Raw genomic sequence first — 23,105 nt, forward strand, 5'->3', positions numbered from 1 at the left:
TTGATGGTTGGGATGGGGTGTTGCCAAAGAATCCTCTCGTGTGAAGTAACCTTCTCTGTAGACTTGGGCACAGTGTCCCATTTGTGCACTGCAGTGGGCAAAGTGCATCTGAAGCCCGGGGAGTGCTGCCAGGCTTGGGCACACTCCAGTGACCTAGTCCCTGGAGGCTCCCTCCCGCCACCCCCTCCTTCCACTGAGTCTTCCATCCGCTACATTTCTCTGTTCTTGAACTTCATACAAATGGAATCAGGCAGCATGTTGCCTTTTATGTCTGGCTCCTTTTGCTCAGCAGAACGTTGTAGAGACTTGTGCATCAGTAGCTCGTTTGCACAGATGTACCACAAGCAGCCTATCCGTCCATTTGTCAATGGATATTTGAATTGTTTCTACTTTGGGACTTTTACAAATAATGCTGTTATGAAATTTGGGTATAGTTCTTTGTGCGGGCATGTGCGTTTCTCTGTTTCTCTCAGGTGGATTCCTAGAGGCATTGCTAGGTCATATGGTAAGGGCTTGCTTGCTTATTTATTTATTTAGATTTTATTTATTTATTTATGAGAGAGAGGCAGAGACCTAGGCAGAGGGAGAAGCAGGCTCCATGCAGGCAGCCTGTTGCGGGACTCGATCCCTGGATTCCAGGATCATTGCCTGAGCCAAAGGCAGACACCCAACTGCTGAGCCACCCAGGTGTCCCTATTTATTTATTTATATTTAAGATTTTATTTATTTTCTAGAGAGAGCACAAGCAGGGGGCATGGCAGGGAGAGGAAGAGGGAGAAGCAGACCCCGCTGAGCAGAGCGCTGATCCTAGGACCCTGGGGTCACGACCTGAGCCAAAGCAGATGCTTAAGTGATTGAGCCACTCAGGCGCCCCTAAGGGCACGTTTTTAAGAAACTTCTATATTTTCTTCAAAGTGGCTGCATGATCTTATATCCCCACCAGCGTGTATGAGAGTCTTTTTCCATTTCACCCCTCCTAGTGGATGTGTACTGGTTTCTCATTGTGGCTTTAATTTGCATTTTCCTGATGACTCATGAGGTGAAGTACTTTTTCATATGTTTATTGGCCACTGAAATTAACTCCTTTGTGATATGCTTGTTATTTTTATTGAGTTGTCTGTCCATTTCTTATTGCTTTATAGTTGTTTTTATATATGCTGGATATACTTCCTTGTACTGTAAATATCATCTCCCACTCTGGGGGCTCCCTTTTTTTCTTCTTCAATGGAATCTTTTCATGAACAGTTCTTAATTTTAAGTCCAGTTTATCAGTTGCTTTCCTTTATAGCTATTGCTTTTTGTGTCCTTTGCCTACCCAGGGTCATGAAGATCTTTCTTGTCTTTTCTTCTGGAAGCTTTATTGTTTGGGCCTTCACATTTTGGACCAAGATCCATTTCAAATTAGTTTTTTATGTACAGCGTGAGGATAGGGGTCATAATTCTTCCAGTTTTTCCAGCACTATTTGCTGGCGTGACCAACTTTTTTCTCTTATGGATAGCAATGATGCTTTTATCCCAAATCCATTGCCCATCTGTGTGCTTCTGGAAGACTTTCCCTTCTGTTCCATTGGTCCATGTGTCTGGCCTTAGGCCAACACCACGCTGTCCTAATTGCCAAAGTTTCATAGTGAGTCTTGAGCTGGTGACTTTTGGACCACAGTCTTAATCCTGAGTTAAGAATTAGTGTCTGGGCTCCTGGCTGGCTCAGTCAGTGGGGTTGAGGTCAAGTCTTGATCTTGGGGTTGTGAGTTTGAGCCCCATGTTGGGTGTAGAGATTACTTAAAAATTAAATCTTTAAAGCAAAGAATCTCTCAGTGTTTCAGGCAGAAGGAACAGTAGGGGCAAAGGGCCTGAGATGGGAAGGCATTCTGTGTGTTTTGAAGAATATAACAGAAGAGGCCGGGGTGGTGGGAGCACAGAGAGGGGAGATGGGGGTTGGAGGTTATGTGTGGTTAGAGGGTCCTGTGAAGAGTTTGCATTTTATGTCAAACACAACAGGGAAGCTGTTGGAAAAATGCAAGTGTAGATAAAAACTGTTTTCTCATCAATTTTAAAGTCTTGAGGTTATGACATAATGAAAGGCAAATAGCATCCTAAACAAATGGCCTTATCTCTGTGACAGCATGGGGTCCTTATAAAACTTCACTTTAAAAACAACTTCTGGGGCACCTGGCTGGCTCAGTCACAGGAGCATGTGATGCTTGATCCTTGGGGTCATGAGTTTGAGCCTCACATTGGGGATAGAGATTGCTAAATAAATAAATAAATAAACTTTAAAAAATACAAATAAAAAATAAATAAAAAGGAACTTCTCTGCTTAAGATAAACCATGTTGGAAAACCAGGTGTTAGGATTCAAGTGGACCTGAGTTTAAATAATGAATTAGGTTTTTTTCCCAGTTCTGGGACCTTAGGTAGGTGGCATCACCTCTCTGAGCCTCGGTGTCCTCCTCTGTACCATGGGGCTACTCATAGGTCCTGCCTTGTGGTGCTGTTGGATTAAGTGGGATAGCCTCACAGGGGAGCACTGAGTGTTACTGCTCCTTGCTGTCATTATGGTGGTTATGGTGATGACACTGGGACTGAGAACACAGATTTATTTCCAGGGCTGGTCTGGGTCGTCAATGCCCACCTGGGAGCCACTGCCAGGGCTCCTATTCTTCAGGTGCCCTGAGGACTCAGAAGTGGTGTTCCATCCCTGGTGAAGTCAAGGCCTGGGGAGAGACAGCTGGGGCCCTGGGGCTCTATCATAGGCCTGGCAGTTGCTCCAAGACCTGCAAAGTGTGAGCAGCCCTGGTAGGGCCTCCTCCAGCCCCTCCACCACGTATCTGGCTTGACTGAGCTGCCCAGCTCCATCAGCTCCCAGCTGCGTTTGGAACAGGCTAGGGGCTGTTCCTGAATGTTGCCTGGAATGACTTGGAGGTCCAGTCTCTGGGCTAGGGAGACTTCAACTATAAGTCTTGGTTGAGTGTGCCCACCAGGTGGGCAGTCTCGACCTGGGACCTCTGACCCTGGAGTTGTTTATAGGAGCAGCCTTAACCAGAAGGCAAAGGAAGGTTAAAGGTCTGACAACCAGTGGGTGGTGGGTAAGGGCTGCAGCTCTGGATTCAGACCCAAACTATGTCACTTAAAGGGCGCCCAGTACAAGCGTGGAGAAGCCCTGCTTCCCAGAGCAGGGAGAGGCCTGGAGGATAGGACCTGTGACAGGACAGCTGCCCAGGGACAGGTCACATGGGCCACAGCCAAGCCATCCAGAATCTGAGGCCAAGTGGCCAAGGGTCATGGATCCCCAAGCCTCACCTCTGCCTCTGACCAGCTGTTGGACATGGACTGGCCTCTTGCCCACTCAGCCTCATTCTGTTCACCCATGAGCAGGGGTGAAAGCATGTCAAAGGTCATGATGAGGGACGCCTTGGGTGGCTCAGTGGTTAAGTGCCTGCCTTCAGCTCAGGGTGTGATCCCAGGGTCCCAGGATCGAGTCCTGCATCGGGCTCCCTGCGTGGAGCCTGCTTCTCCCTCTGCCTGTGTCTCTGCCCCTGTCCCCCTCCTGCCCCTCCCTCTCTTTCCCCCCCATGTGTCTCTCATGAATAAATCTTTTAAAAATAAAAGTCATGATGAGGGCTGCAAGGGAGGGACCTCCTTGCTTAATGGGGATGTAAGTGGAGGCCAGAGCCAGGCTCCTGGCTGAGGGGCTGGAGGGTAGGCTGGAGGAGACATCTGTGGCTATTTCCAGTGTCCAAAGATGTGTGGGCATGGCCTTCTCTGGTTTCAGTGGTGTCCCTGCAGGTGGGCAAGAGATGGGCTTCCCTTCTGTGCACCGGCCTCCAGGAGGAGGCTTGAGATTGCCTCAGCTTGGGTTGTGGTCATCAAAGGTCTCTTAGCAGGAAATGATGTCTGAGATGAGAAAAGTGCCAGTCCTGAAAGATATGGGTGAAGGGGTCCCAGGTCAATGAAATGGCAGGTGCAAAGGCCCTGAAGTAGCCACGAACCAGGAGACTTTGAGGAACAATCAAGTGGCCAGGGGCTGGAATGGAGGGAGCAAGCAGAGAGAAGGTTGGAAAGGTGCCAAGGCTGGATTAAGTAGGGGCCATGTGGCCATGGTGAGGATTTGGGGATCTCACACTATAAGCAGTGGCATGATTCGTCTCCTACAAGAGGCTCTGGTCTCTGTCTCCGGTCGTCCTGTGCCAGTTCCCCCTCCTTGGACATGTCTGATCCCAGGGTTGGGCTAGTATGGGGGCAGCATATTTACTATCTTGAATGGGCACCTACTACGCACCAGGCATTGCCCTAAACACTTGACCGAAAGTCCTTCATCGTAAGTCAAGGCCATTGGTCCATTTGAAAGGGAAGAGACTGAGGCTAGGAGAGGCAAAGGGACTCGCCTCAGGGTTATACAGCTGAGTGGAACCCCGATTGCAAGGGGTTCCCACCTCCAAGCCCCTGGCCACACTCTTGAACGGGCTTTCTCGAGCCAGAACCAGCAGAGTGCAGCTCCCAGCCAGGCCAGGCCTGAGACAATGTCATCCTACTCAGCAGTTAAAAGAAAAACAAGAGGGGATCCTTGAGTGGCTCAGCGGTTTAGCATCTGCCTTTGGCTCAGGGCGTGATCCCAGAGTCCTGGGATCGGGTCCCATGTCGGGCTCCCTGCATGGAGCCTGCTTCTCCCTCTGCCTGTGTCTCTGCCTCTCTCTCTCATGAATAAATAATATCTTTAAAAAGTAAAACAAGAAAGCTGGATTGGTTATCAATATTTAAAAACATAAAATGTAGATATTTCACACAAGAATCCAGATTTCTGGTTTCTCTTATAAAGTCAGTGGGTAAGGGCAGCCTGGGGGGGGGGGGGGTTCAGTCAGTTGAGCATCTGACTCTTGATTTCAGCTCAGGTTGTGATGTTGAGGTTGTGGGATCCAGCCCCGCACTGGGCTCCCTGAGTGGCCATGTGTCTGCTTGAGATTCTCTCCCTCTGGCCTTTTCCTCACCCCAAATAATCTTTAAAAAATAATAATAATAACCCAACCAGTTAGTGGATCTGGCCGAGCAGGCGGCCTGTGTGCTGCAGAGGGAGAGCCTGGCAGGAGGCAGGGCCAGGGGAGGGGAGAGCTCACAGGAGCAGCCTCCCGGCCTGGGTGCCTACCTTTGGGGGCAGGGCCTTCACCTGGAGCTCAGGGTCCATTTTCAAATGGAGCACAATCAGGCTGGCCATGGCATCTGGGCAGGCTCTTTGCTATTTGGGGCCTCTGTTTCCCCACGTATCCAGGTGTCAGTTGGCTGAAGTTGTCTCACAGCGCTGTCAGCTCTGCTAGGTCTGGGGGCTGAGCCTCAGTTTCTCTCATTTGTGCAGCAGGGGTGATGGTGGAGTTCTAGCTCTAGTTGAAAGGTAACCTTTTAGCTGATACTCACATGGCACCTGTTACATACGAGGAACCTTACTGACCTGGCTTCCCTGAACCCTCACAGCGGCCCTAGAGAGCTCCGGGGATTGCCCACATTTCTCAGGTGAAGAAACAAGGTGAAGTAAGGGTTGGGGACTTGCCTGAGGTCACAGCTCTTGAGCGGATGGGTTGGGATTGGGACCCTAGGGAGTCAGGCCACACCTGGTGCTCAGTAAGCCTTCAGAAGCACTTGCTAGTGGCCTCATCGTGGGTGAGGGCCGGGGGAAGGGCTCTTTGTGGAGTCCTCAGACCAGGAAAGGCTACATGGGCCACCTTCTCCTTCACCAGCACCCTCTGCACTTGGCCTCTGCTATGTGGCCTGGAGAAGAGGTAGAGGAAGGAGGTGGGGGACACCTCAGCCCAGAGCCCTGAGCCCCCCATATGCACCACAGGCCTCGACTAGCACCGGAGGAAGTGGTCTGGTTGGGAGTAGCTGGGGGGTGGGCCAGTTGGACAGTGTGGTTCAGAGCCATCCCCACTCTGCTCCTCCTGAGCTGGGTGGCCCCAGGCAGGCAACTCAGTCTTTCTGGGCCTCAGGGTTTTTTTTTTTTTTTTTTTAAGGCAGCAAATAGCTTTAAAGACCCCCCCTCTTCTTTTTTTTTAAGATTTTATTTATTTATTCATGAGAGACACACAGAGAGAGGCAGGGACACAGGCAGAGGGAGAAGCAGGCTCCACGCAGGGAGCTCGATGTGGGACTTGATCCCGGTCTCCAGGATCCGGCCCCAGACTGAAGGCATCGCTAAACCGCTGAGCCACCCGGGCTGCCCTGGGCCTCAGTTTCCTCATCTGTAATACAAGGCTGGCCGTGTGGGAGAGGCTGTGGACACAGGTCTGTGCTGACCGGATGGTGGCGGGGAGCCTGGGAGCCCCCAGCCCCGCCGTCACGGAGCGCACAGCCCAGCAGGGAGACGGTCTGGGGGACCCGGGTCTTGGGCCCCTGCGGCTCCCTGGCTGTGTCCAGGAGGCAGAATGGCAGCCTGGGCCCTTCCTGGAGGCTGTGTAGCCTCAGGTGCTGCTGGCAGCCCGGGGGTGGCCAGACCCCCGTCTCCTGGGTGCCCTGGGTGGGGGCTGTTACCCCGGGTGCCTGTCTCGGGCTCGCGGTCTGTCTTCGGAGGAGGGGGGCACGGGCACCGCACCTATTTCACAGATGAGGAAACAAAGGCCGGGAGAGGCAGGAGCCCCAACGTGGCCCCTGGGGCCTGAGCCAGGAGCCTGTGCCTCCAAGTGTGGGAAAGAGGAAGCAGAGAGAAAGGGATGTCCGCCGGAGGCCTGGCGGTTTCCTTTCGGAGGCAGGAGGAAGAGGAGGAAGAGGAGGAGGGCCCAGCAGGAAGCGGCCGGGCAGGAGGGGCAGCCTCCTTTGGCTCGGATAGACCGGGGTTGGAGTCCTGCCTCTGCCACCCTCTGAGTGGTATGACCTTGGGAAGGGCACTTTGCCCTCTCTCACTGTGCCTCGGTTTCCTCAAATATTTCCTAAAAATAGCTGAGTGGTGCCCCTGCTCCCTCTGCCGTGGGGAGCTGAGAGGGGCTGACCAAGCTGCTGCACCGAAAGCACCAGAGTGTGCCTGGTACGTGGTGGGGGTTCAGCAAAGCTCTGCCACTGTGGTTGTCGTCATTTGTATTGTTGACACGACAGGCACTGCCTCTGACACACCCTGTGGAATCACCACATGCCCCGTGGGGGGTAAGTGGGGATGAAGCTACCTCACTGATGAGGAAACAGGCACAGAGAGGTAGAACGACTTGCCCAAGGTCACACAGCTGGGAGCTGGAAGAGCCAGGAACAGCATCCGGCAGGAGCCTGCCAAGGCCAGGAGTTTGTGTTTTGGTCCCCAAACAGGTGAAGTCACGACCCTTTGCTGATAGCACAGTAGACCTTCAGGTTCCCTGCGGGGAGACAGATGGGAGCACTAGAGGCCAGTGGCACCCTCATCCCACCCTCTCCCATGATAGCTGGAGGCAGAAGGCCCCCACAGTGAGAACAGGGCTCCTGCCCCTGCTCTGCCCTGGGCTGCTTTGTGACCCAGGCTAGTCCTCACCCCTGTCTGAGCTGTGAAATGGGCAACAAAGGGGCTGGATCTGGGCCTTCCGGGCTTGGTGAGGGGAGGAAGGAAGGGGTGGTGGTGGGCAGGGCTCCCAGGGGGGGGCCCAAGAGCACACACGGCTGCCCCATCGGTCCCTTCCTGGGGTTCTGTGTAAAATCATTTTTGAAAAGTAGTTTGCCGCTCAGAAGAAACCCCTGACCGTGCTGAAACTGTGGGCAGATGCTATCAGGGTGCTTCCTTTAGCTCAAATTCTATGAATCCACACACAAGAAAGTGGCCCTGACTCCAGCAGGGGGGAGGGCAGTGAGGACGTTCATTTCTTCTCACCCTCTGCCCCCAGCACCTCCTGCCCCACAAGGCCTCCTGTGTCTGGTCATTGGAGGGACTGGGTGTTGGGACAAGACTGTCGCTGCAGTCTGGGCTGTGAGTTTTGCAGCTGGGGAGAAGGGACAGGTTGAGGTTCACATCTTGGCTCTCATGTCCTGATACAGGACTTTGGGCAGAGCGCTTGGTCCTTCTCAGCCTCAGTTTCCCATTCTGGAAAACATCATGTCAGTATGTTGCCATTTGGGGTGACTGAGTAAAAAGCATGCTCAGGAAAGACAGTGTGTTCCCACTCGAGAGGCTGTGAAGAAGGGACTTCCTGGGGAGGAAGGGGCCACATCCCACAGGGGGGTCGTCAGGTGCCCTCCTAGGGCTGCGGTGGCCTGGCCACCCCACGGCTGCCTGTACTGGGCACCGGCTGACAGCCCTGCACACTCGGCAGGCCGCTGCTGGAAATCCCCCACCCACTTCTTTGTGAATGGAAAAGGAAACCAAAATGCACAAGAAGAGATCTTTGCATTCTGAGCGGCTGGCCCTAAGTGGTGATTGGGGGGGGGGGGTAGCTTCCTCCCCCAGGGCAGGAGGGGCCACCTCAGCTTCCTTTTTGGGGCCCCACACCCCTTTTTCCTATCTCCCCTCTGAGCTGGGGAGGAGGCCACTGTTTTCCTCAGGCCATGGACTCCACTGACCCCTCAGCCTCTGGAAACAGTGGGTGACAGCGTACATGGGGGACCATGGAAGCAGGGCCCGCCACCTGGCCTCTGGGTGCTCCCTCCCTTGGGCCAGTGCCTGGGGTCCTCTCCTTACCTGCCAGGTGGTGTGGGAAGTCCACAGCAGCAGCAACAGCAGCAGCAGCAGCAGCAGCAGCAGCAGAGAAAAACCTCTGCAGGGAACTGCATGGAGCTGAGGGGCCCTGCTTTGTCTCCTCTGAACTCTTCATGTAATCTAGGAAACTCTAATTTACCAGGAGCTCTTAATTGTTTGAGCTCTTAATTGTTTTTGATTTTGTGTTTTCTGTTAATAAAGTTCATGGCAGGAACTGTAGAGCAGTAACTAGAAACTACCTCCAACCCTCCTGCCCAGAGAGAACCAGCATTTCCATTTTGGTAGGCGTCTGTGTGACCTTTCTTCTTGCATTTCCTTTCTAGCTTTTCCCCCACCTTGAAGTCCCTTCAGCATTTGCTCATTCTTCATTTCTGCGCTTCTCTCTGGAGCCCCTTGTGCGCCAGGCACCTGGGGGATGCAGGCAGAAGCCTTAGGACAGCAGCCCCAGCCCTGCTGAGACAACACTCTTCATACTGTTTTGTTACCTGCTTTTTCTCACTTAGGTCTTGGACATTCTTCTGAAATATTTTCCGAGAATGTCTTTTTTTATACTGGCCCCGCAGCATTTCATTTAGAGAGAGAGGCCGCGATGTAGTTAATATTATCAAGTCTCCTAACTCAGTCATTTCTCACTTTCCTGCTCAAATAGATAACCGCGTGACAAACATCTCATACATAAATCTTGGTGCCCACCTTTCATTTCTAGGCTAACTTCCTAGAAAGGGAAGTGCTGAGTCGAAGGCTTTATGAGTGCTTCTACAGCTCTTTGAGCTTTATTTATTTTTTTTAAATATTTTTTTAAGCTTTTTTTTATTTATTGGAGAGAGCACGAGCAGGGTAAAGGGCAGAGGGAGAAGCAGGCTCCCTGCGGGGAGCCTGATGCAGGACTTGATCCTAGAACCCTGGGATCATGACCTGAGCCAAAGGCAGAGGCTCAACCACTGAGCCCCCCAGGTGCCCTCCAAGCTTTGTCGAGATACAATTTACAAGTAGGTAAAATGAACTTTTTTTTTTTTTTTTTTTTTTTTGTAAAATGAACTTAAAGTGTACAGCGGCTTTTGGTATATTTACCGAGTTGCACAATGATAAGTGCAATATGATTTTAGAACACTTTCATCATCTCAGAAAGAGACCTTGCACCGTTAGCAGTCCCTCCCCACTATCTCCTCCCTCAGCCCTGGGCAGATGCAGATTTGCTTTCTGACTCTATGCATTTGCCTGTTCAGTGCTTTTTGCATAAGTAGGATCAGAGAACATGCCAGTGTTTTGTGACCGGCTTCTCTCACTTGGCATAGTGTCTCCATGGCTCATCTGTGTCGTAGCAGGTCTCAGTGCTTGGCTCCTTTTTATGGCTGAATCCTATTCTGCTGTGTGGACGGACAGATGACACTGTTTATCCATTCATCAGTGAATAGTGTTAAGCTGCTCCTGCTTTCTAGCATACGGCTTGGCTCTCATGAATACAAGGCTGCTGTGAACATTCACACCTAGCTTTTTGTGCAGACAGTGTTTTCATTTCTTTTGGGTATGTATCTAGGAGTGGAGTTGCTGGGTTAACATTTTATTGCCAGGCCGTTTTCTGCAGAAGCTGCACCATTTTACGTTCCCACCAGCAGTGTGAGGGCTCCAACTTCTCCACATCCTCGCCAACACTTGTTATCTGTCTTTTTGATTGTAATCATCCTAGTGGGTGTGAAGAGGTATCTCATATGGTTTTGATTTGCATTTCCCTGATGGCTAATGATGCTGAGCATTTTTTTCATGTTTACCAGCCATTTCTAATGCTTGTGATAGATCCTTTTCAAATAGCCTTCCTTTCAAATAGGTTACACCCACTTATCACCAGAGGTACTGGCACTGGGTATTGTTTTAAAAACATCTGCCGACTTGTAGATGAAGTGGTTATCTTGCCCTTTTTCATTAGAGGAACTGACCATTTCTCTTTAAAAACCATTGATATATAATTCATGTGACATAAAACATTTCACCATGTGAAAGTGCAGTTCATTGGTTTTTAGTATATTCACTGTGTGTGGAACCATCACTACTAATTCCAGAACATTTTCATCACCCCAGAAAGAAATGCATTACCTGTTAGCAGGCAGTCCCAGTTCCCATCCCCATCCTCCCCAGCCCCTGGCAGCCAGTAGTCTATTTCTGTTCTTAAGGATTGTGACCGTTTCTTTTACGTGTCTTGGTCATATACATTTTCTGTGACTTACAGGCCATTTGCAGCACTGCCTGCCTTTTTTCTTGTTGATTTGCAAAAGCTCTTTACATGGATATTAACTATCACATGTTGCTATATTTCCCTAATTGGCCGTCTGACTTCAATTTCCATCCTGAGGTTCTTCCTCTCTGGAGGCTTTTCAGCCTGGGCAATAAAATACAGTGCCCTTTGCCCGTACCGTTTTGTTCTTTGCTTTTCCTGCTTCAGGACCTACCCACCCTGGATAACGATTTAGGTTCTGTTCCAGTTTTGTCTTGGTTTTATTACCTGACACTTTTAAGTATTTAATCCATCTGGTTTTTTATTCCTTTGGCTGGTGTGATTTCCTCTTTTGATGTCTGTGAGACGTGTGTGAAGGCCCATCATGCAGGGAGCACTCATTGACCGTGCGCTCAAGGTGAGGACGGCAGCACGTCTGTCTGTGCGCAGAAGGGCAGGAGACCCTGGTGCCTCCCCGTGTGCTGTGATGGCTGCAGCTGCTATCTGGCCTGCTTCTTGCTCTCGCCCTTGTTTCCATCTGTTTTGGGGCTCAAGCCTTCCTGGCACCCTGGAGGCCTTCATTTCCACCTCCTCTGAATCATCATTCTTCGAAGGCAGGCGGTGGGTCTCGGTGGTGACGGCCCCTCTGCTCTGGTGCGCTCCCCCGCCGACAGAGGTTGTTAGTTTTCAACCACAGCTTTTTCCACCCTCAGCCGGCTTGGCAGCCGCGGGGCCTCAGACCTGCAGCTGAAGCCCTTGTTGCTGGGGTGAGGGGCTTCCCCCAACTGCTCTGGCTTCATAGCAGGGCCCATAGCGGGCACCTCATCCCAGGCCCTGGGGTACAGGACACCCGGCATGGTGACACCCACAGGGGCCATCCACAGACTCCATGGGCCCACCGGTGGTCTGGGCGGGGGCGGGGGTGTCCAAGTCTGCACAGCACACCCTCTGATGCAGCAGGAAGGCCCAGGCGGGCAGTGCCAGCTTTGACACTTGGGTGCACCTGGACACATGATATGGCTTCTCGGTGCCATGGCTTCCCCTTCTGTCTTGACTACAGAGGCACTCGTAGCTGTAGGGTGTCCCTGAGACTAAGGTGGTCAGGAGAGGTGGCACTATGAAGGGAGGGCATAGCCTGGGGCAAGGTGTGGATGGGGCAGAGTACATTGGCCTTGGGGCTCCGCTGCCATGTGGGGGTAGGGATTCCTGGGGGCGGGGGGGGGGGGGGACTCCGGGAGCAGGATGTGGTTGCTCAAGGTGTGGGCTGGTGGCAGCTGGTTTGCAAGAGGTGATGTGTACGTGTGGGGGTGTCTGGCTGGGTCCTGACCCCGCTCAGGACCATCTCTGGGCCTGCTGAGCACTCCCAGACGGAGATGCCATTTCCATCCTCAAGAGTGTTCCAGGCCGGCCAGGCCGGAGGTTGAATTGATTGAAGGTAGTTGCTGAACAGCCTGTGCTGTCTGCCAGTTCTTCGCAGCGGCCTGGAGGCTGGTCCTGATTCTGCCCCCACCCCCACCCCCCCCGACTGCCAGAGGTTTGGGCCAGGAACGGAGCCCCGCGTGGAGGTGTGCAGGGAGAAAGCCTGGGAGGGTGGCGCGCTGGCCCCCCTGCCCCTGTGAGGCCCCGTCTCAGGTGGTGCCAGGTGTGGGGACCTTGTCACCCTGCTGGTGGGGGGCAAGATCAACGGGTGAAGGTGCCAACGGGTCGATGAGCTCCTTGGTTCATTTGTTCAGTCATGCCCGAGTGAGCGCGGTCCTTCTTAAGCCGGGCCCCTCACAGGCCACCCTTGGAGTGAAAGCTCACACCCGTCCTCACAAATGGTTCATGCACATTTGGCCACTCTGCATGAGCCAGGGCACCCGCATCTTGGGGGCATCGAGCGAATGCCAGGGAGGTCCCAGGCTGGTTCTGTTTGTTGGGGGGCTGTCTTCCTCTGTATGGGGGGTCTCCGTCTCTGGGTGTTTGTCAGAGGGAGGTTGCTCTAGCATCTGAGAGGAGCTTTGTGTCCCTGTCTCTGTGATTCTGTGTGTAGGGGGAGGGGGTCATCTCCATCTCTGAGAGGGGGCTTTGTGACTCTGTCACTGTGAGTCTGACATGCGGGGGACCCTTACGGGAGTGAACTGGAGCTCACTGCAGGTGGGACTGTAGACAGGCCCCCAGGCCGTCTATCCCGGCATTTCTGGTTAATCACCTATATGATAGGCCCCCTAAGGGTCCAAGAGCAGGAGAGGGGGAGGACAGATGATGGGGCTGTGTCTATGCAGGATTCTTTTTTAAGATTTTATTTATTCATGAGACACATACACACACACACACACACACACACACGCAGTGTGCGCGCACGAGAAGGAGAGAGAGAGAGAGAGAGAGAGAGAGAGAGGCAGAGACACAGGCAGAAGGAGAAGCAGGCTCCATGCAGGGAGCCTGACGTGGGACTTGATCCCCCGACTCCAGGATCACACCCTGGGCCGAAGACAGCCACTCAAGTGCTGAGCCACCCAGTGTCCCCCACCTGTAGGATTGTTTTACTTGGGGGTCTGTATCACCATGTCTGTGCCTGCCTTTCTGGGGCTCTGGGAGGATGATGTCTCCATTTCTGGCACTGGGTGGGGGCTTTTGCTTGCTAGGAAAGGGGGGAAACTGACTTGATCCATGTGGCTTTTCCAGAAGCTTCTCTCACCACTTACCTGTTCCCCAGAGAGGGGACACAAGGCACAGAGAGCAGACCAAGGGGGAGATCTGGCTTACAGTGAACTGGAGGAGTCTGGGGGACTCCTCTGTACTCAGGCAACACGAAAGTCTGCTTACAGGAGCCCTAGGGGGTAGGTTCCATTATCATCCCTATTTTACAGAGGAGGAAACAAAAGCACAGGAAAGTGAAGTGATTTATTCCGGGTCACCCCAGAGAGAAGTGGCTGAAGCAGGCATTTGAAGGGCCTGTGGAGCAGAGGTTGGGGCCCAAGAAAGGAAGTGACCTGTGGTGTCTAGTTCCAACATTTGTTCGGCCCCTGGAACAGGCTCACTGCCTTCAGTTCACCCCCAAAGGAGCCAGGGAACATCTGCCTGTGCTTCCCCACATCTATGGGCTGGGGCCCCAGACACCCACCCAGCTACTCAGTCTCTCCTCTGACATACAGGGCCCTTCCCAGCACGTCCTCTGGGCCGGACCTGGTGCTGGGCCCCACCTCGGAACGAAGTTTGGTGCCCTGTCCCCACCCCGAGAGGAACTCCCAGTCAGACGTGGGGGCAGCTGCCTTGTCAGGAAATTATGGCCAGGCCTGATAAGACCCCAGCCGAGGGAGAGGCACAGGAACTGCACTAACCACGGCTGAGTGACCAGAGAAAGCTCCCTGGAGGAGGGGAGGCCCACTCTGGCGACACCACAGTCTGGATCAGGCACTGTGTCCCACACACAGAGGCCTGGCATGGGGGAGCCCAGGGTTGGCAGGAACCATCTGGATGGAGGCCTGGTGTTGAGGGCTCTGGGGCTAGGCAGACCAGGGTCTGAGCCCCGGCCCTCCACAGCTCCTCTCTGAGGCTGGGGGCAAGCTGATCTGTAACCTGGGGTTAACAGTGCTGAGGTGGGGTGTCTTCCTTTCAGCCAGTCCTCTCCCCCAGCCAGCTGGAGCCCTGGGAGGCCCAGCTCCTGTCCCTGCATGTCCTCCATTCCCCCCGCCCCCCACCCCTCAGTTGACCGCAGCACCTTGAAGCACCCTATCACTCCCCCATAGCACTCATTTGGGTGGGGCTCTGCACTGGGGCCATACCCTGTGCCCCACTGGCCCCCGGCACTCAGGGATGCCTGGCAAATGGAAAGCTCATAGGAATGAAACTGAGTGTCCCCCCCCCACCCCCCCGCCACGGTTTCACATAAATCTAGCTCTTAGCAGCTATGGGTCTTGACCCAAGACCTAAGTAAGCGCCACTTCAGGAAGGCCCTCCCTGACCACAGTGTCTAAATACACAGTCACAATCACATAAACTCCTTTACTTCTTTCCCTGCATTTATCAACCTATGAAATAGACTCCGTGGGGGCTTGGTTTGTTCACACAGCAGCCCCAGCACCAAGCCCAATGCTGGCAAATCGTAGGTGCTCAGTTTCATTCCTATGAGCTTTCCAGAGGGAATGGCAGGTCATGAGGCCCAGGGTGGGAGTGTGCTTGGTACACCTAAAGAAGGGTGGAGGCCAGGGCTGCACTCAGAGTGGGAGAGGAGAGGAGGTCGGGGAGGGTGGACCAGGAACTGCAGGGTCTTGGGGGCCAGAGGGAAGCCTTGGGCTCCTCCTGGCAGCCAGATGAGGTCCAAAGCAGAGGGATGACAGGAAGACTGGTAGGTGGCAGCTGTTTCAATGCTGCCCCCCTCTTGAGAGGTTCAGGATGTCCCCATTTTCTGGCCCCTCACTCTGTAGGGGGGATTCTCTAGGAGTACCTCTCTGCCCCCAGGGTCCGGGGCGGGCGGAGGGGGGTGTGTGACCTTCCTGCCTAGCACTCCTCTCAGGAGTCACTGGGTTTCAGATCCTGGGGTTCCCTCTCAGAGGCCACAGGCCAGATGGCTGTAATGTACCCTGTGTTGTGATCAGGCCCCTGGGAGATTTTCTTAACCTTGGCACTGCCTTTGTGAAGTGGGGATTAAACACCAGCCTCATGGGTGGTTGGAAGGGCATGGAAGGCCCCCCCACTGATCCTCAGGCAGACAGATGGCCCAGAGCAGGGTGGTGAGGGTCTTCCCACCAGAGTACCACCATACTTAGGATTGTCCCTTATACTGGGACAATGACCTTCCTGCTTCCTTGATCCTGGGACTTCCATTCTTCAATATAATCTTTGTGGAATTGGAAAAAATTTTTAAATGGTGGTGGCTTATGAATTCAACAGTCCGGGAGCCACTGGTGGACAGCCCAAGCCCCAGGGCTGGCATGTAACAGGTGCTCATGAAGGGACATCTGCCAGCATTTCTAGCCACAGCCAACTCCTCTGCCATCTGAGGGATTTGGCTGTACCTTCTGGCCTCTGAGCATTGGCCCCTGCTGTGCTCTTAGCCTCCAGTGCCTTTCCTTCCACCTTTTCCACTTGGGCGGGTGGGGGTGGGGGGGTGTTGCTCAGCAAACACTTACATAGTCACTTACTCTGTGCCCTACTGAAGACAAAGATGCAAAGAGAGAAGGGAGGCCTTCCTGAGCTCACGGTGTCGAAGTGGGGAGACAGCTGTGCAGGCTGACTGCAGTGGGATGGGGAGACTAACGAGGAAGGCTTCCACAGAGAGGGACCTTTTGCTTCTGAGATTGAATCTTCCTAAGGCCTGCGTTCATCCCCCAGGACCTTTCCATACCCACTGGAAGCATCTCTGTACACTATCACTAGATTCTCATGGGAGGGTAGTGGTATTGTTAGGTCTTAAACAAGTGAAGACAGGTGGAACAGGTATCACTTGTCCATAGAGAACAAGGCAGAATTGAGAGGCCAGGACTAATCCCCAAACCCGGAATGGGAAGGTTGCTGTGTGGTAATTGTGCGGGTCCTAGAGAGCTTTCTGAGTAAGACACTGGGTAGCTGGAGTCATGGGAACATGTGCTTTTAATAGGTTTCTCTGCTTGGGTATATCCCAGAGCCTTCCATAGATTGTGCATGGGATTCTCCATGCGCAGGAGGCCACCCTGTCTTGGAGAATCCCTCTTTGCATTGGCTGCCAGGTAGCTCAGAGACAGATTTGTATGAGTTGTCTCCCTCCTGGCTGGAGATCCCTGACTAAAATCTTTTTTTTTTTTGGTGGTTGGGGCAGGAGGAGACAAGTCAGGGTATTATTATTATTATTATTATTATTATTATTATTATTATTATTTTTGTAGTTAGGCTGGTGTTTTGATACCCATTGGTAAGACTTGATTGAGCACTTTCCAGTTTTACCCTTTGTTCATTCATCCAGGTAGCACTCATTCAAAGGCTCTGGGTGGGAATGAGGGGATTTAGCCATCTATGACTGGGATCTAGAATTTTCTCTGAGTCTTTTAAGTTTTCAAGCCCTCATCTAATACCACATCCCATCCTCCCTCTATTCCTGGGAGGTCAGCAAGATCTAGTTACAGGAAACTGAGGCTATAGTTAGTGCTATGCCCAAGATCCCAAAGGTACTAAGTGGTGGAGCTAGGACTCCTCTAACCACTTGGAGCTGGGCTCCAGGCCACTGAGATGCTGCCTAGAGGCCATGGGTACTGTGGCAGAACCTAGGTCCTGCTGTGGCTTGGACCTAGACCTCCAACTGTACACTGTATTCTACTTCCTGTCCCACTGCTGTGTTTTGTAGGAGAGGAGTAAGGGCCCAAAAAGCCGTGGGAGAGACAAGACGGCCAGGGGGCTACTGTGGTCTGGGAGATGGTGAGAGGCCTCTCCTCAAGGCTTTCACTGGATAAGGGCTTCCCCTGTGGCCAGGTAGGATGCAGTGGATGGAATAAGGTCATTGAAAGGACCTGCCCTGCCCACACCACTGGGCCCTCCGTGCCAGGCCCTTTGCTATTTGGGTGTGAATTAGGTGCTGCCTTCCCTCCCAGCTTCCCATGGAGGGAGTGGTGAGAGTTGGTCTGGCTCAACTAGCAGGTATGCTGCTGTTGAGGTATTTAGCATGAGCTCCCAAGGGCTTCTGATCTGTATATCCAGCTGCCATTTTCACATCTCTGCCTTAGAACAAACCAAACTGACTCCTACAACCTCAAGACCCCATAGGGACTTCTGGGGCCCTACTGTAACCACTTCACTGTGTGCATGAGTCCCATCAGCCTCCTCAGGCACCTGTGTGCTTTCCCACCCCAGGGCCTTTGGAAGGGCCATCCTGGTGCCAGGGAAGCTCAGCTATGCTCTCCTCTTAGCTGAGGTGAGTCCACATTGTTTCTGTGGCCCTTCACTGCTTCCCCCACCTGCTTATCTGGGTGCTTACTGTCTCCTTCATGTTGGGCATCTGTCTCCCTTGTTCTTGCTGGGGTTCCAGCACCTGGAGTTCAGTCCCTCTGCTGTGACAGTCCCTCTGCTTGTGAGGACATGGCAGAGTCAGATTTAGCCTGTTACCTTGGAAGATGCTGGAAGGGCCATCCCGGCCTAACTTTGCTCATGGGGAACAGCAGCAGATCACAGGAGTTTCCAGGTGACAGCAGGAGGGAAAACAAGACTGACAGCAAAGGGGGAAGGTCTGGTTCCAGCTGTCATTCTCAACCCCCCGGCTGTTTTGAAGGCCAAAGCCCCATGGGTGGGGGTAAGGGGGCCTGTGGGTTAATGGGGGTCGGGGAATACTTGGTAAACCTGTAGGTAGAGGTAGGGATGTCCATGCCACCCTCTAAAAGTACAAGAGCTGACAAACCTAGAGCCAGAATGGTGCAGTCTTAGAGAAACACATGGAACTTTCTCCTGGTTTTAATGTCCACTGAATAGACTAATTGTTCTCTTAGGCTCACCCTGCTCTCTGGCTCCTTTATGTTCTTGATCTTTTTAAAACAAACTCAGAAGCACTTGAGACAACTATGTGTTGTCTGCATAGTTATATTGAAATACATTTTAATATAAATGACACTCTTTTGTTTTTCCTTTAAGTTCATCATGGCACTTATACAAATATACATAGGTAGGTTAGGTTACCTGTGGATTTCACTGCAGGATGGGCTGAAAGAAGGCAGGTGTGTATCCAGTCCCTGGGCCATTTTGAGGGGAAGCTGTAGTAATGCAACACAGTGGACCCCAGGCTTTACCCACCTTGGGTGGCCTCATACCCCAGCTTAAAAATTTAATAGCTGTTTGTCAGGCCTCCCCCCCCCCCCCCCGCCCCCATTTGCAGTAGCTCACCCAGGCACCATAGCAACTGTGGGAGGAGACAGCAACTATTAAATATCTCTGCTTTACAGATGATAAAACTCCTTCAGCTCAGGGTGTGATCCCAGAGTTCTGGGATCGAGTCCCAAGTCGGATTCCCCACAGGGAACCTGCTTCTCTGCCTCTCTGTGTTTCTCATGAACTAATAAATATAGGTGATAAAACTGATGGGTAGGTGGACCTGCTTGGCCAGGGTTCTGTAAGAAGTGGCAGGGACAGGACTAAACACTAACATCTAGAGGGGTAAGAGAAGTATAAAGCCTTAAAGTCAGCTATAGAAGTGCGAGCCCTCCTGTGGAGATAGTATCAGAGCTGACCTGCATCTTTGCCTTTGAGCTTTCTAGCACCCAGGGTGAAGAAAGAAATGGGTTATTCCCCCTGGAGCCACAGTGGCCATAGGAAAGCAGCTAGCTTTGTGGATGCTGGGAGCTGAAACTTGCTCCCAGGATGGGATGTAGTGAGTGACATGCTACTGTTTATACCACATTATCTGGAGTGGTTTGGCCATTTCAGTCTCCCAAGTGTGACTCAGCAGGTGGGGTAGAGGGCATGCTAGAGAGGGGAACTTGAAGCCCCCTAATGTTCCTGTAGCTGTTGAAACAGCCCCTGGGTTTGCGCTCAGCTCACCATCTCAGCTCTGTCCCATATCACACCTCTCAACAGGGAAGGAATCCATTGGTCCTTCCATACATGGCCAGTGCTCTCAAATCCTGCTCTAGACTATCCAGCTAGAGCTGTGGCCACAGGCAGGGTTTATCCTGCCCCATGCTTACCCACCACTGCAGTCTGAGCAGAGCCTCTGGCCCCTCTCCACCATCAGGCAGCACAGTAGTATGATACTTTAGCTGTGTGGCAATGGGGGAGACAACTGGGCTGGCTGGGAGCAACTGTCCCCCAGGCTGCCTGGGAGGGGTTAGGAAGAATCTGTGTCATCTTAGCCAGGGGGCAGATGGGAGCCAGCATCTGTGCAGCCAGGGGTGGCTGTGGGGGAGGTGGGGGAATCCTCTTCACCACTGCCTGCCAGGTCAGCAGTTCCTCAGCTGCTGGGGATAGAGCTGGCATGGAGGCCCCACATTCAGAGTGAAACCAGTGGCTTTGCTGGTTAATCTCAGCATTCACCCTGGGGCCAGGGCCCAGAGCGGAACTGAAAGGGAGACTAGGTCTGTTCCTCCTTGGCCTGGCCTACTTCCTCCCAGTGATCCTGAGGGCCCAGGGCCAGTGGGGAGACTTGAGGCCAGGCAGAGCCAACTTCAAAAGTAGGAGAAGGAAAGAAACAGCTCTTGTACACCTTACCCATTTTGCAGAAAGGAAACGGAGGCTCTGAGAGGCTGGCTGGCTGTGAAAGCTGCCAGCCATATGCACTCCAGCACACCCAGGGCCCATGCCAGTACTGCACGAGACTCCTGTGCTCCCCACATTGCCCAGACTCCAAGGCTGAGACACTGGGATCTAGGGGCCATCTAAGAGAAACCTGAAAGATAAAACCCCCTGGCTAGTGCTGGTCACTTAGGGCTGGGACTGGCCACCTCTTTGAGCTTGCTCCTTCCTTTATAAGATGTAAGATGAGGCAGTCCACCATGGTATATGTCAGGGGTTCCTAGAGTTGTTATTCCCTTCAGATTGGTGGCGGCAGGTGCCTGGACTGGAAGAGCCCCAGTTTGGCCAACCCTCTCCTGTCCTGCTGCTCCTTACCTTACTGTTCACCAGCCCTCCTGTGGATGTGGAGTGGCTGACAGCAGGTGGCCTAGCCCTGGTGTCACCATCCTATCAGAGGTGTCTGGTGCCTCCATGTCCCAAGCAGTTACACACATGGCTTTGGGGATGGATTCTTGTATTACTTTTTGACAAGGCAGCTTCTGCCCAAGATGTGGTCAGAGTCCTTCAAAGCCACAGTGCCAGGAACTAGCCTTTGGGCCTGGCTTGTTTCCATTTCCTTGCCCCTGCCGGGCATTGGCTTGGTAGGGCTGGTCCTTCCCAGATGGGCCTGGCTGTCTCCAGGCCCCTTGGGAAGAGAAGTACTGGAGAATGGGCATCCAGTTGAGCCTCTCTGTCCATCCCCCCATCATCTCTGGCTCCTTCCTCCATTCTTATCTCCTTCTGGCTCCTGCTCAAAGCAGCCATTGATCATCTCATGACCCCAGAGAAATAATCTTGGCACTCTTATCACAAGAGGAAGAGGAAGAGATAGGGGAGGGGGCAAGGAGGGAAGACCTCTTTTTTGAGAAACTGCTGCCCCAGAGATGCTGGCTCCTGTGTTCTAGGATACCCCAGAGCTTCCTGCTCCCTGGGAACAGGCATCTGCAAGGTCAGCCCCTACCTTCAGCCAGGTTCAATCAAGACCCAGAAGAGGAACTCTCACTGGCAAAACATAGGAGACCACCTTCCATGCACTCTGAACCCTGTCCTGTGTATGTTGGATGTCATGGGAGACCCCTGGGCCCAAGGTTTTGTGTAGGTTTCCAGCTGGTTCTGAGGCCAGCCATACCAGGCTTTGCCCCTTTAGGGATATTGGCAGAAGCCCCAAGAGCCTGTGGCTAAGCTACTCTTCGAACCCCGCCCTGCAGCCAAATCCACCCTTCCTTGTCCTCAGACTTGAAGACAGGTTAGGGTGGCAGTTTGAGGTTCTAGGCTATAGGCTAGAGGTTCTAGGTTGTAGGAGGGAGGTGGAAACTCCATCTACCCTCCCTTAGGCAAAGGAGTTCACCTCGAAGACCTGAGTTTCTTCTCTAAGATGTGATAAGAGTATGTTTCCTATGGCCTGCACTAATGGGGAACTGATGAGGGTCGGCAGAGGGACCAGAGGTACGACAAAGGCCTTGGGTCCCCCAGCACCACAGAGGGAAATGTGACTTTGAACGGATACCCTCATGTCCACTCTCTGGGCTTTTTTTGATGAGGTCGTCAGCAGCCATTGTGATGTGGCTGGGTTACGGGGAGATCTCTGCTCTACCAGGGGAAGGAGAACCAGATGTCAGCAGGCAAACACCTGACAGAGATAGCTTCAGATAAAAGGACAGGGTGGGGGTGGCCTTCAGGTAACATAGGTTTCTGAGGACCTCAGTGTTTGGGGTGTGGGGCTACTGCTTAAGAGGCTACAGGAGAAGGGCCCTTGGCAGGCTCATGCAAGCCAGAATGCTAGATCTTTCTCCAGGTTTGGGGTACCTGCTTGGCAGCACCATGAGTACTCACTCACCCAGCTGAGCCCCTGGGGAGACACAGGAAAAAAAAAGAGGCCTGTGTGGGTGAAGGGCCGTCAGGGACAAGCCTCAAGTGCCCTACCTTGGTCTCCTAGAGTTCAAAGCCCAAGCTACAAGCAGCCTGCTCCAATATCCAGGAGGTGCGGCGATGCACACGCCTCGAGATGCCGGACAACCTCTACACCTTTGTCTTAAAGGTGAGTGACAACTTTTCACACCCAGGAGTCACACCTACACACCGGAGGTATCTACATACCTGTTCCCTTCCTCCCTGCCAGGTGAAGGACCGGACAGACATCATTTTTGAAGTGGGGGATGAGCAGCAGCTGAATTCCTGGATGGCTGAGCTCCGGGAGTGCACAGGCCACGGGTGAGGCCCCAGACGGGAGGACCCTACTTCTGGAAGTTTTTCCTGCTCCTCTGGTTTACCCAGATCCTAATCTCAGCCTCTTCAGCAGGCTGGAGAGCACAGACCCAGAGATGCATATTCCCTCAGCCCTAGAGCCTGGCACATCCACCTCTCCAAGGGGAAGCACAGATTCCCTGAACCAAGGTGAGTGGGTCCAGGCCTCCATCCTCCATGTAAGTTGGAATCAGCTTCAGCCCAAGACAGAAGGTATGCAATGGGGGGTGGTGTGGGGGGGTGTCACCATCACCCATTTTGTCTACCAGGTGCTTCTCCTGGGGGGCTGCTGGACCCAGCCTGTCAGAAAACAGATCATTTCCTGTCCTGTTACCCCTGGTTCCATGGCCCCATCTCCCGGGTGAAGGCGGCTCAGCTGGTTCAGCTGCAGGGTCCTGATGCTCATGGAGTGTTTCTGGTACGGCAGAGTGAGACACGGCGTGGAGAATATGTGCTCACATTCAACTTCCAAGGCATAGCCAAGGTATGGGGCATGGTAGGTGGAACCGTACCCACCAACCCCAAGGTCAAGGCCCTCAGGCCAGTGCCTGAGCGTACTTTGCTCTCCTCCCGTAGCACCTGCGCCTGTCGCTGACTGAGCGGGGCCAGTGCCGAGTGCAGCATCTGCACTTCCCCTCTGTTGTGGACATGCTACACCACTTCCAGCGCTCCCCCATCCCACTGGAGTGCGGAGCTGCCTGTGATGTCCGCTTGTCCAGCTACGTGGTAGTCGTCTCTCAGCCACCAGGTGTGACCCTTGATAAAGGGGGTGGGTGGCACAGGGACCCAGGTAAAGGGTAAAAGCTTGCTGCAA

At 53.1% G+C, this 23,105-nt stretch overlaps 1 protein-coding gene across 2 annotated transcripts in view; it reads left to right on the forward strand.

Annotated features, from left to right (window-relative positions):
* The window catches only part of SH2B3 (SH2B adaptor protein 3), a 39,240-nt gene that overhangs the window by 12,680 nt on the left and 3,455 nt on the right, over positions 1–23,105 (forward strand). The window contains exons 3-7 of one of the 2 annotated variants that reach the window (XM_072802531.1): positions 21,984–22,085; positions 22,167–22,258; positions 22,344–22,441; positions 22,561–22,775; positions 22,868–23,039. In XM_072802531.1, the coding sequence (XP_072658632.1) occupies positions 21,984–22,085; positions 22,167–22,258; positions 22,344–22,441; positions 22,561–22,775; positions 22,868–23,039 (679 nt within the window). The remainder of the gene's footprint in view (positions 1–21,983; positions 22,086–22,166; positions 22,259–22,343; positions 22,442–22,560; positions 22,776–22,867; positions 23,040–23,105) is intronic. The other variant, XM_072802533.1, reaches the window with a different exon arrangement.

Source organism: Canis lupus, chromosome 27, assembly GCF_048164855.1.
Source record: "Canis lupus baileyi chromosome 27, mCanLup2.hap1, whole genome shotgun sequence".
NCBI lineage: Eukaryota > Metazoa > Chordata > Mammalia > Carnivora > Canidae > Canis > Canis lupus.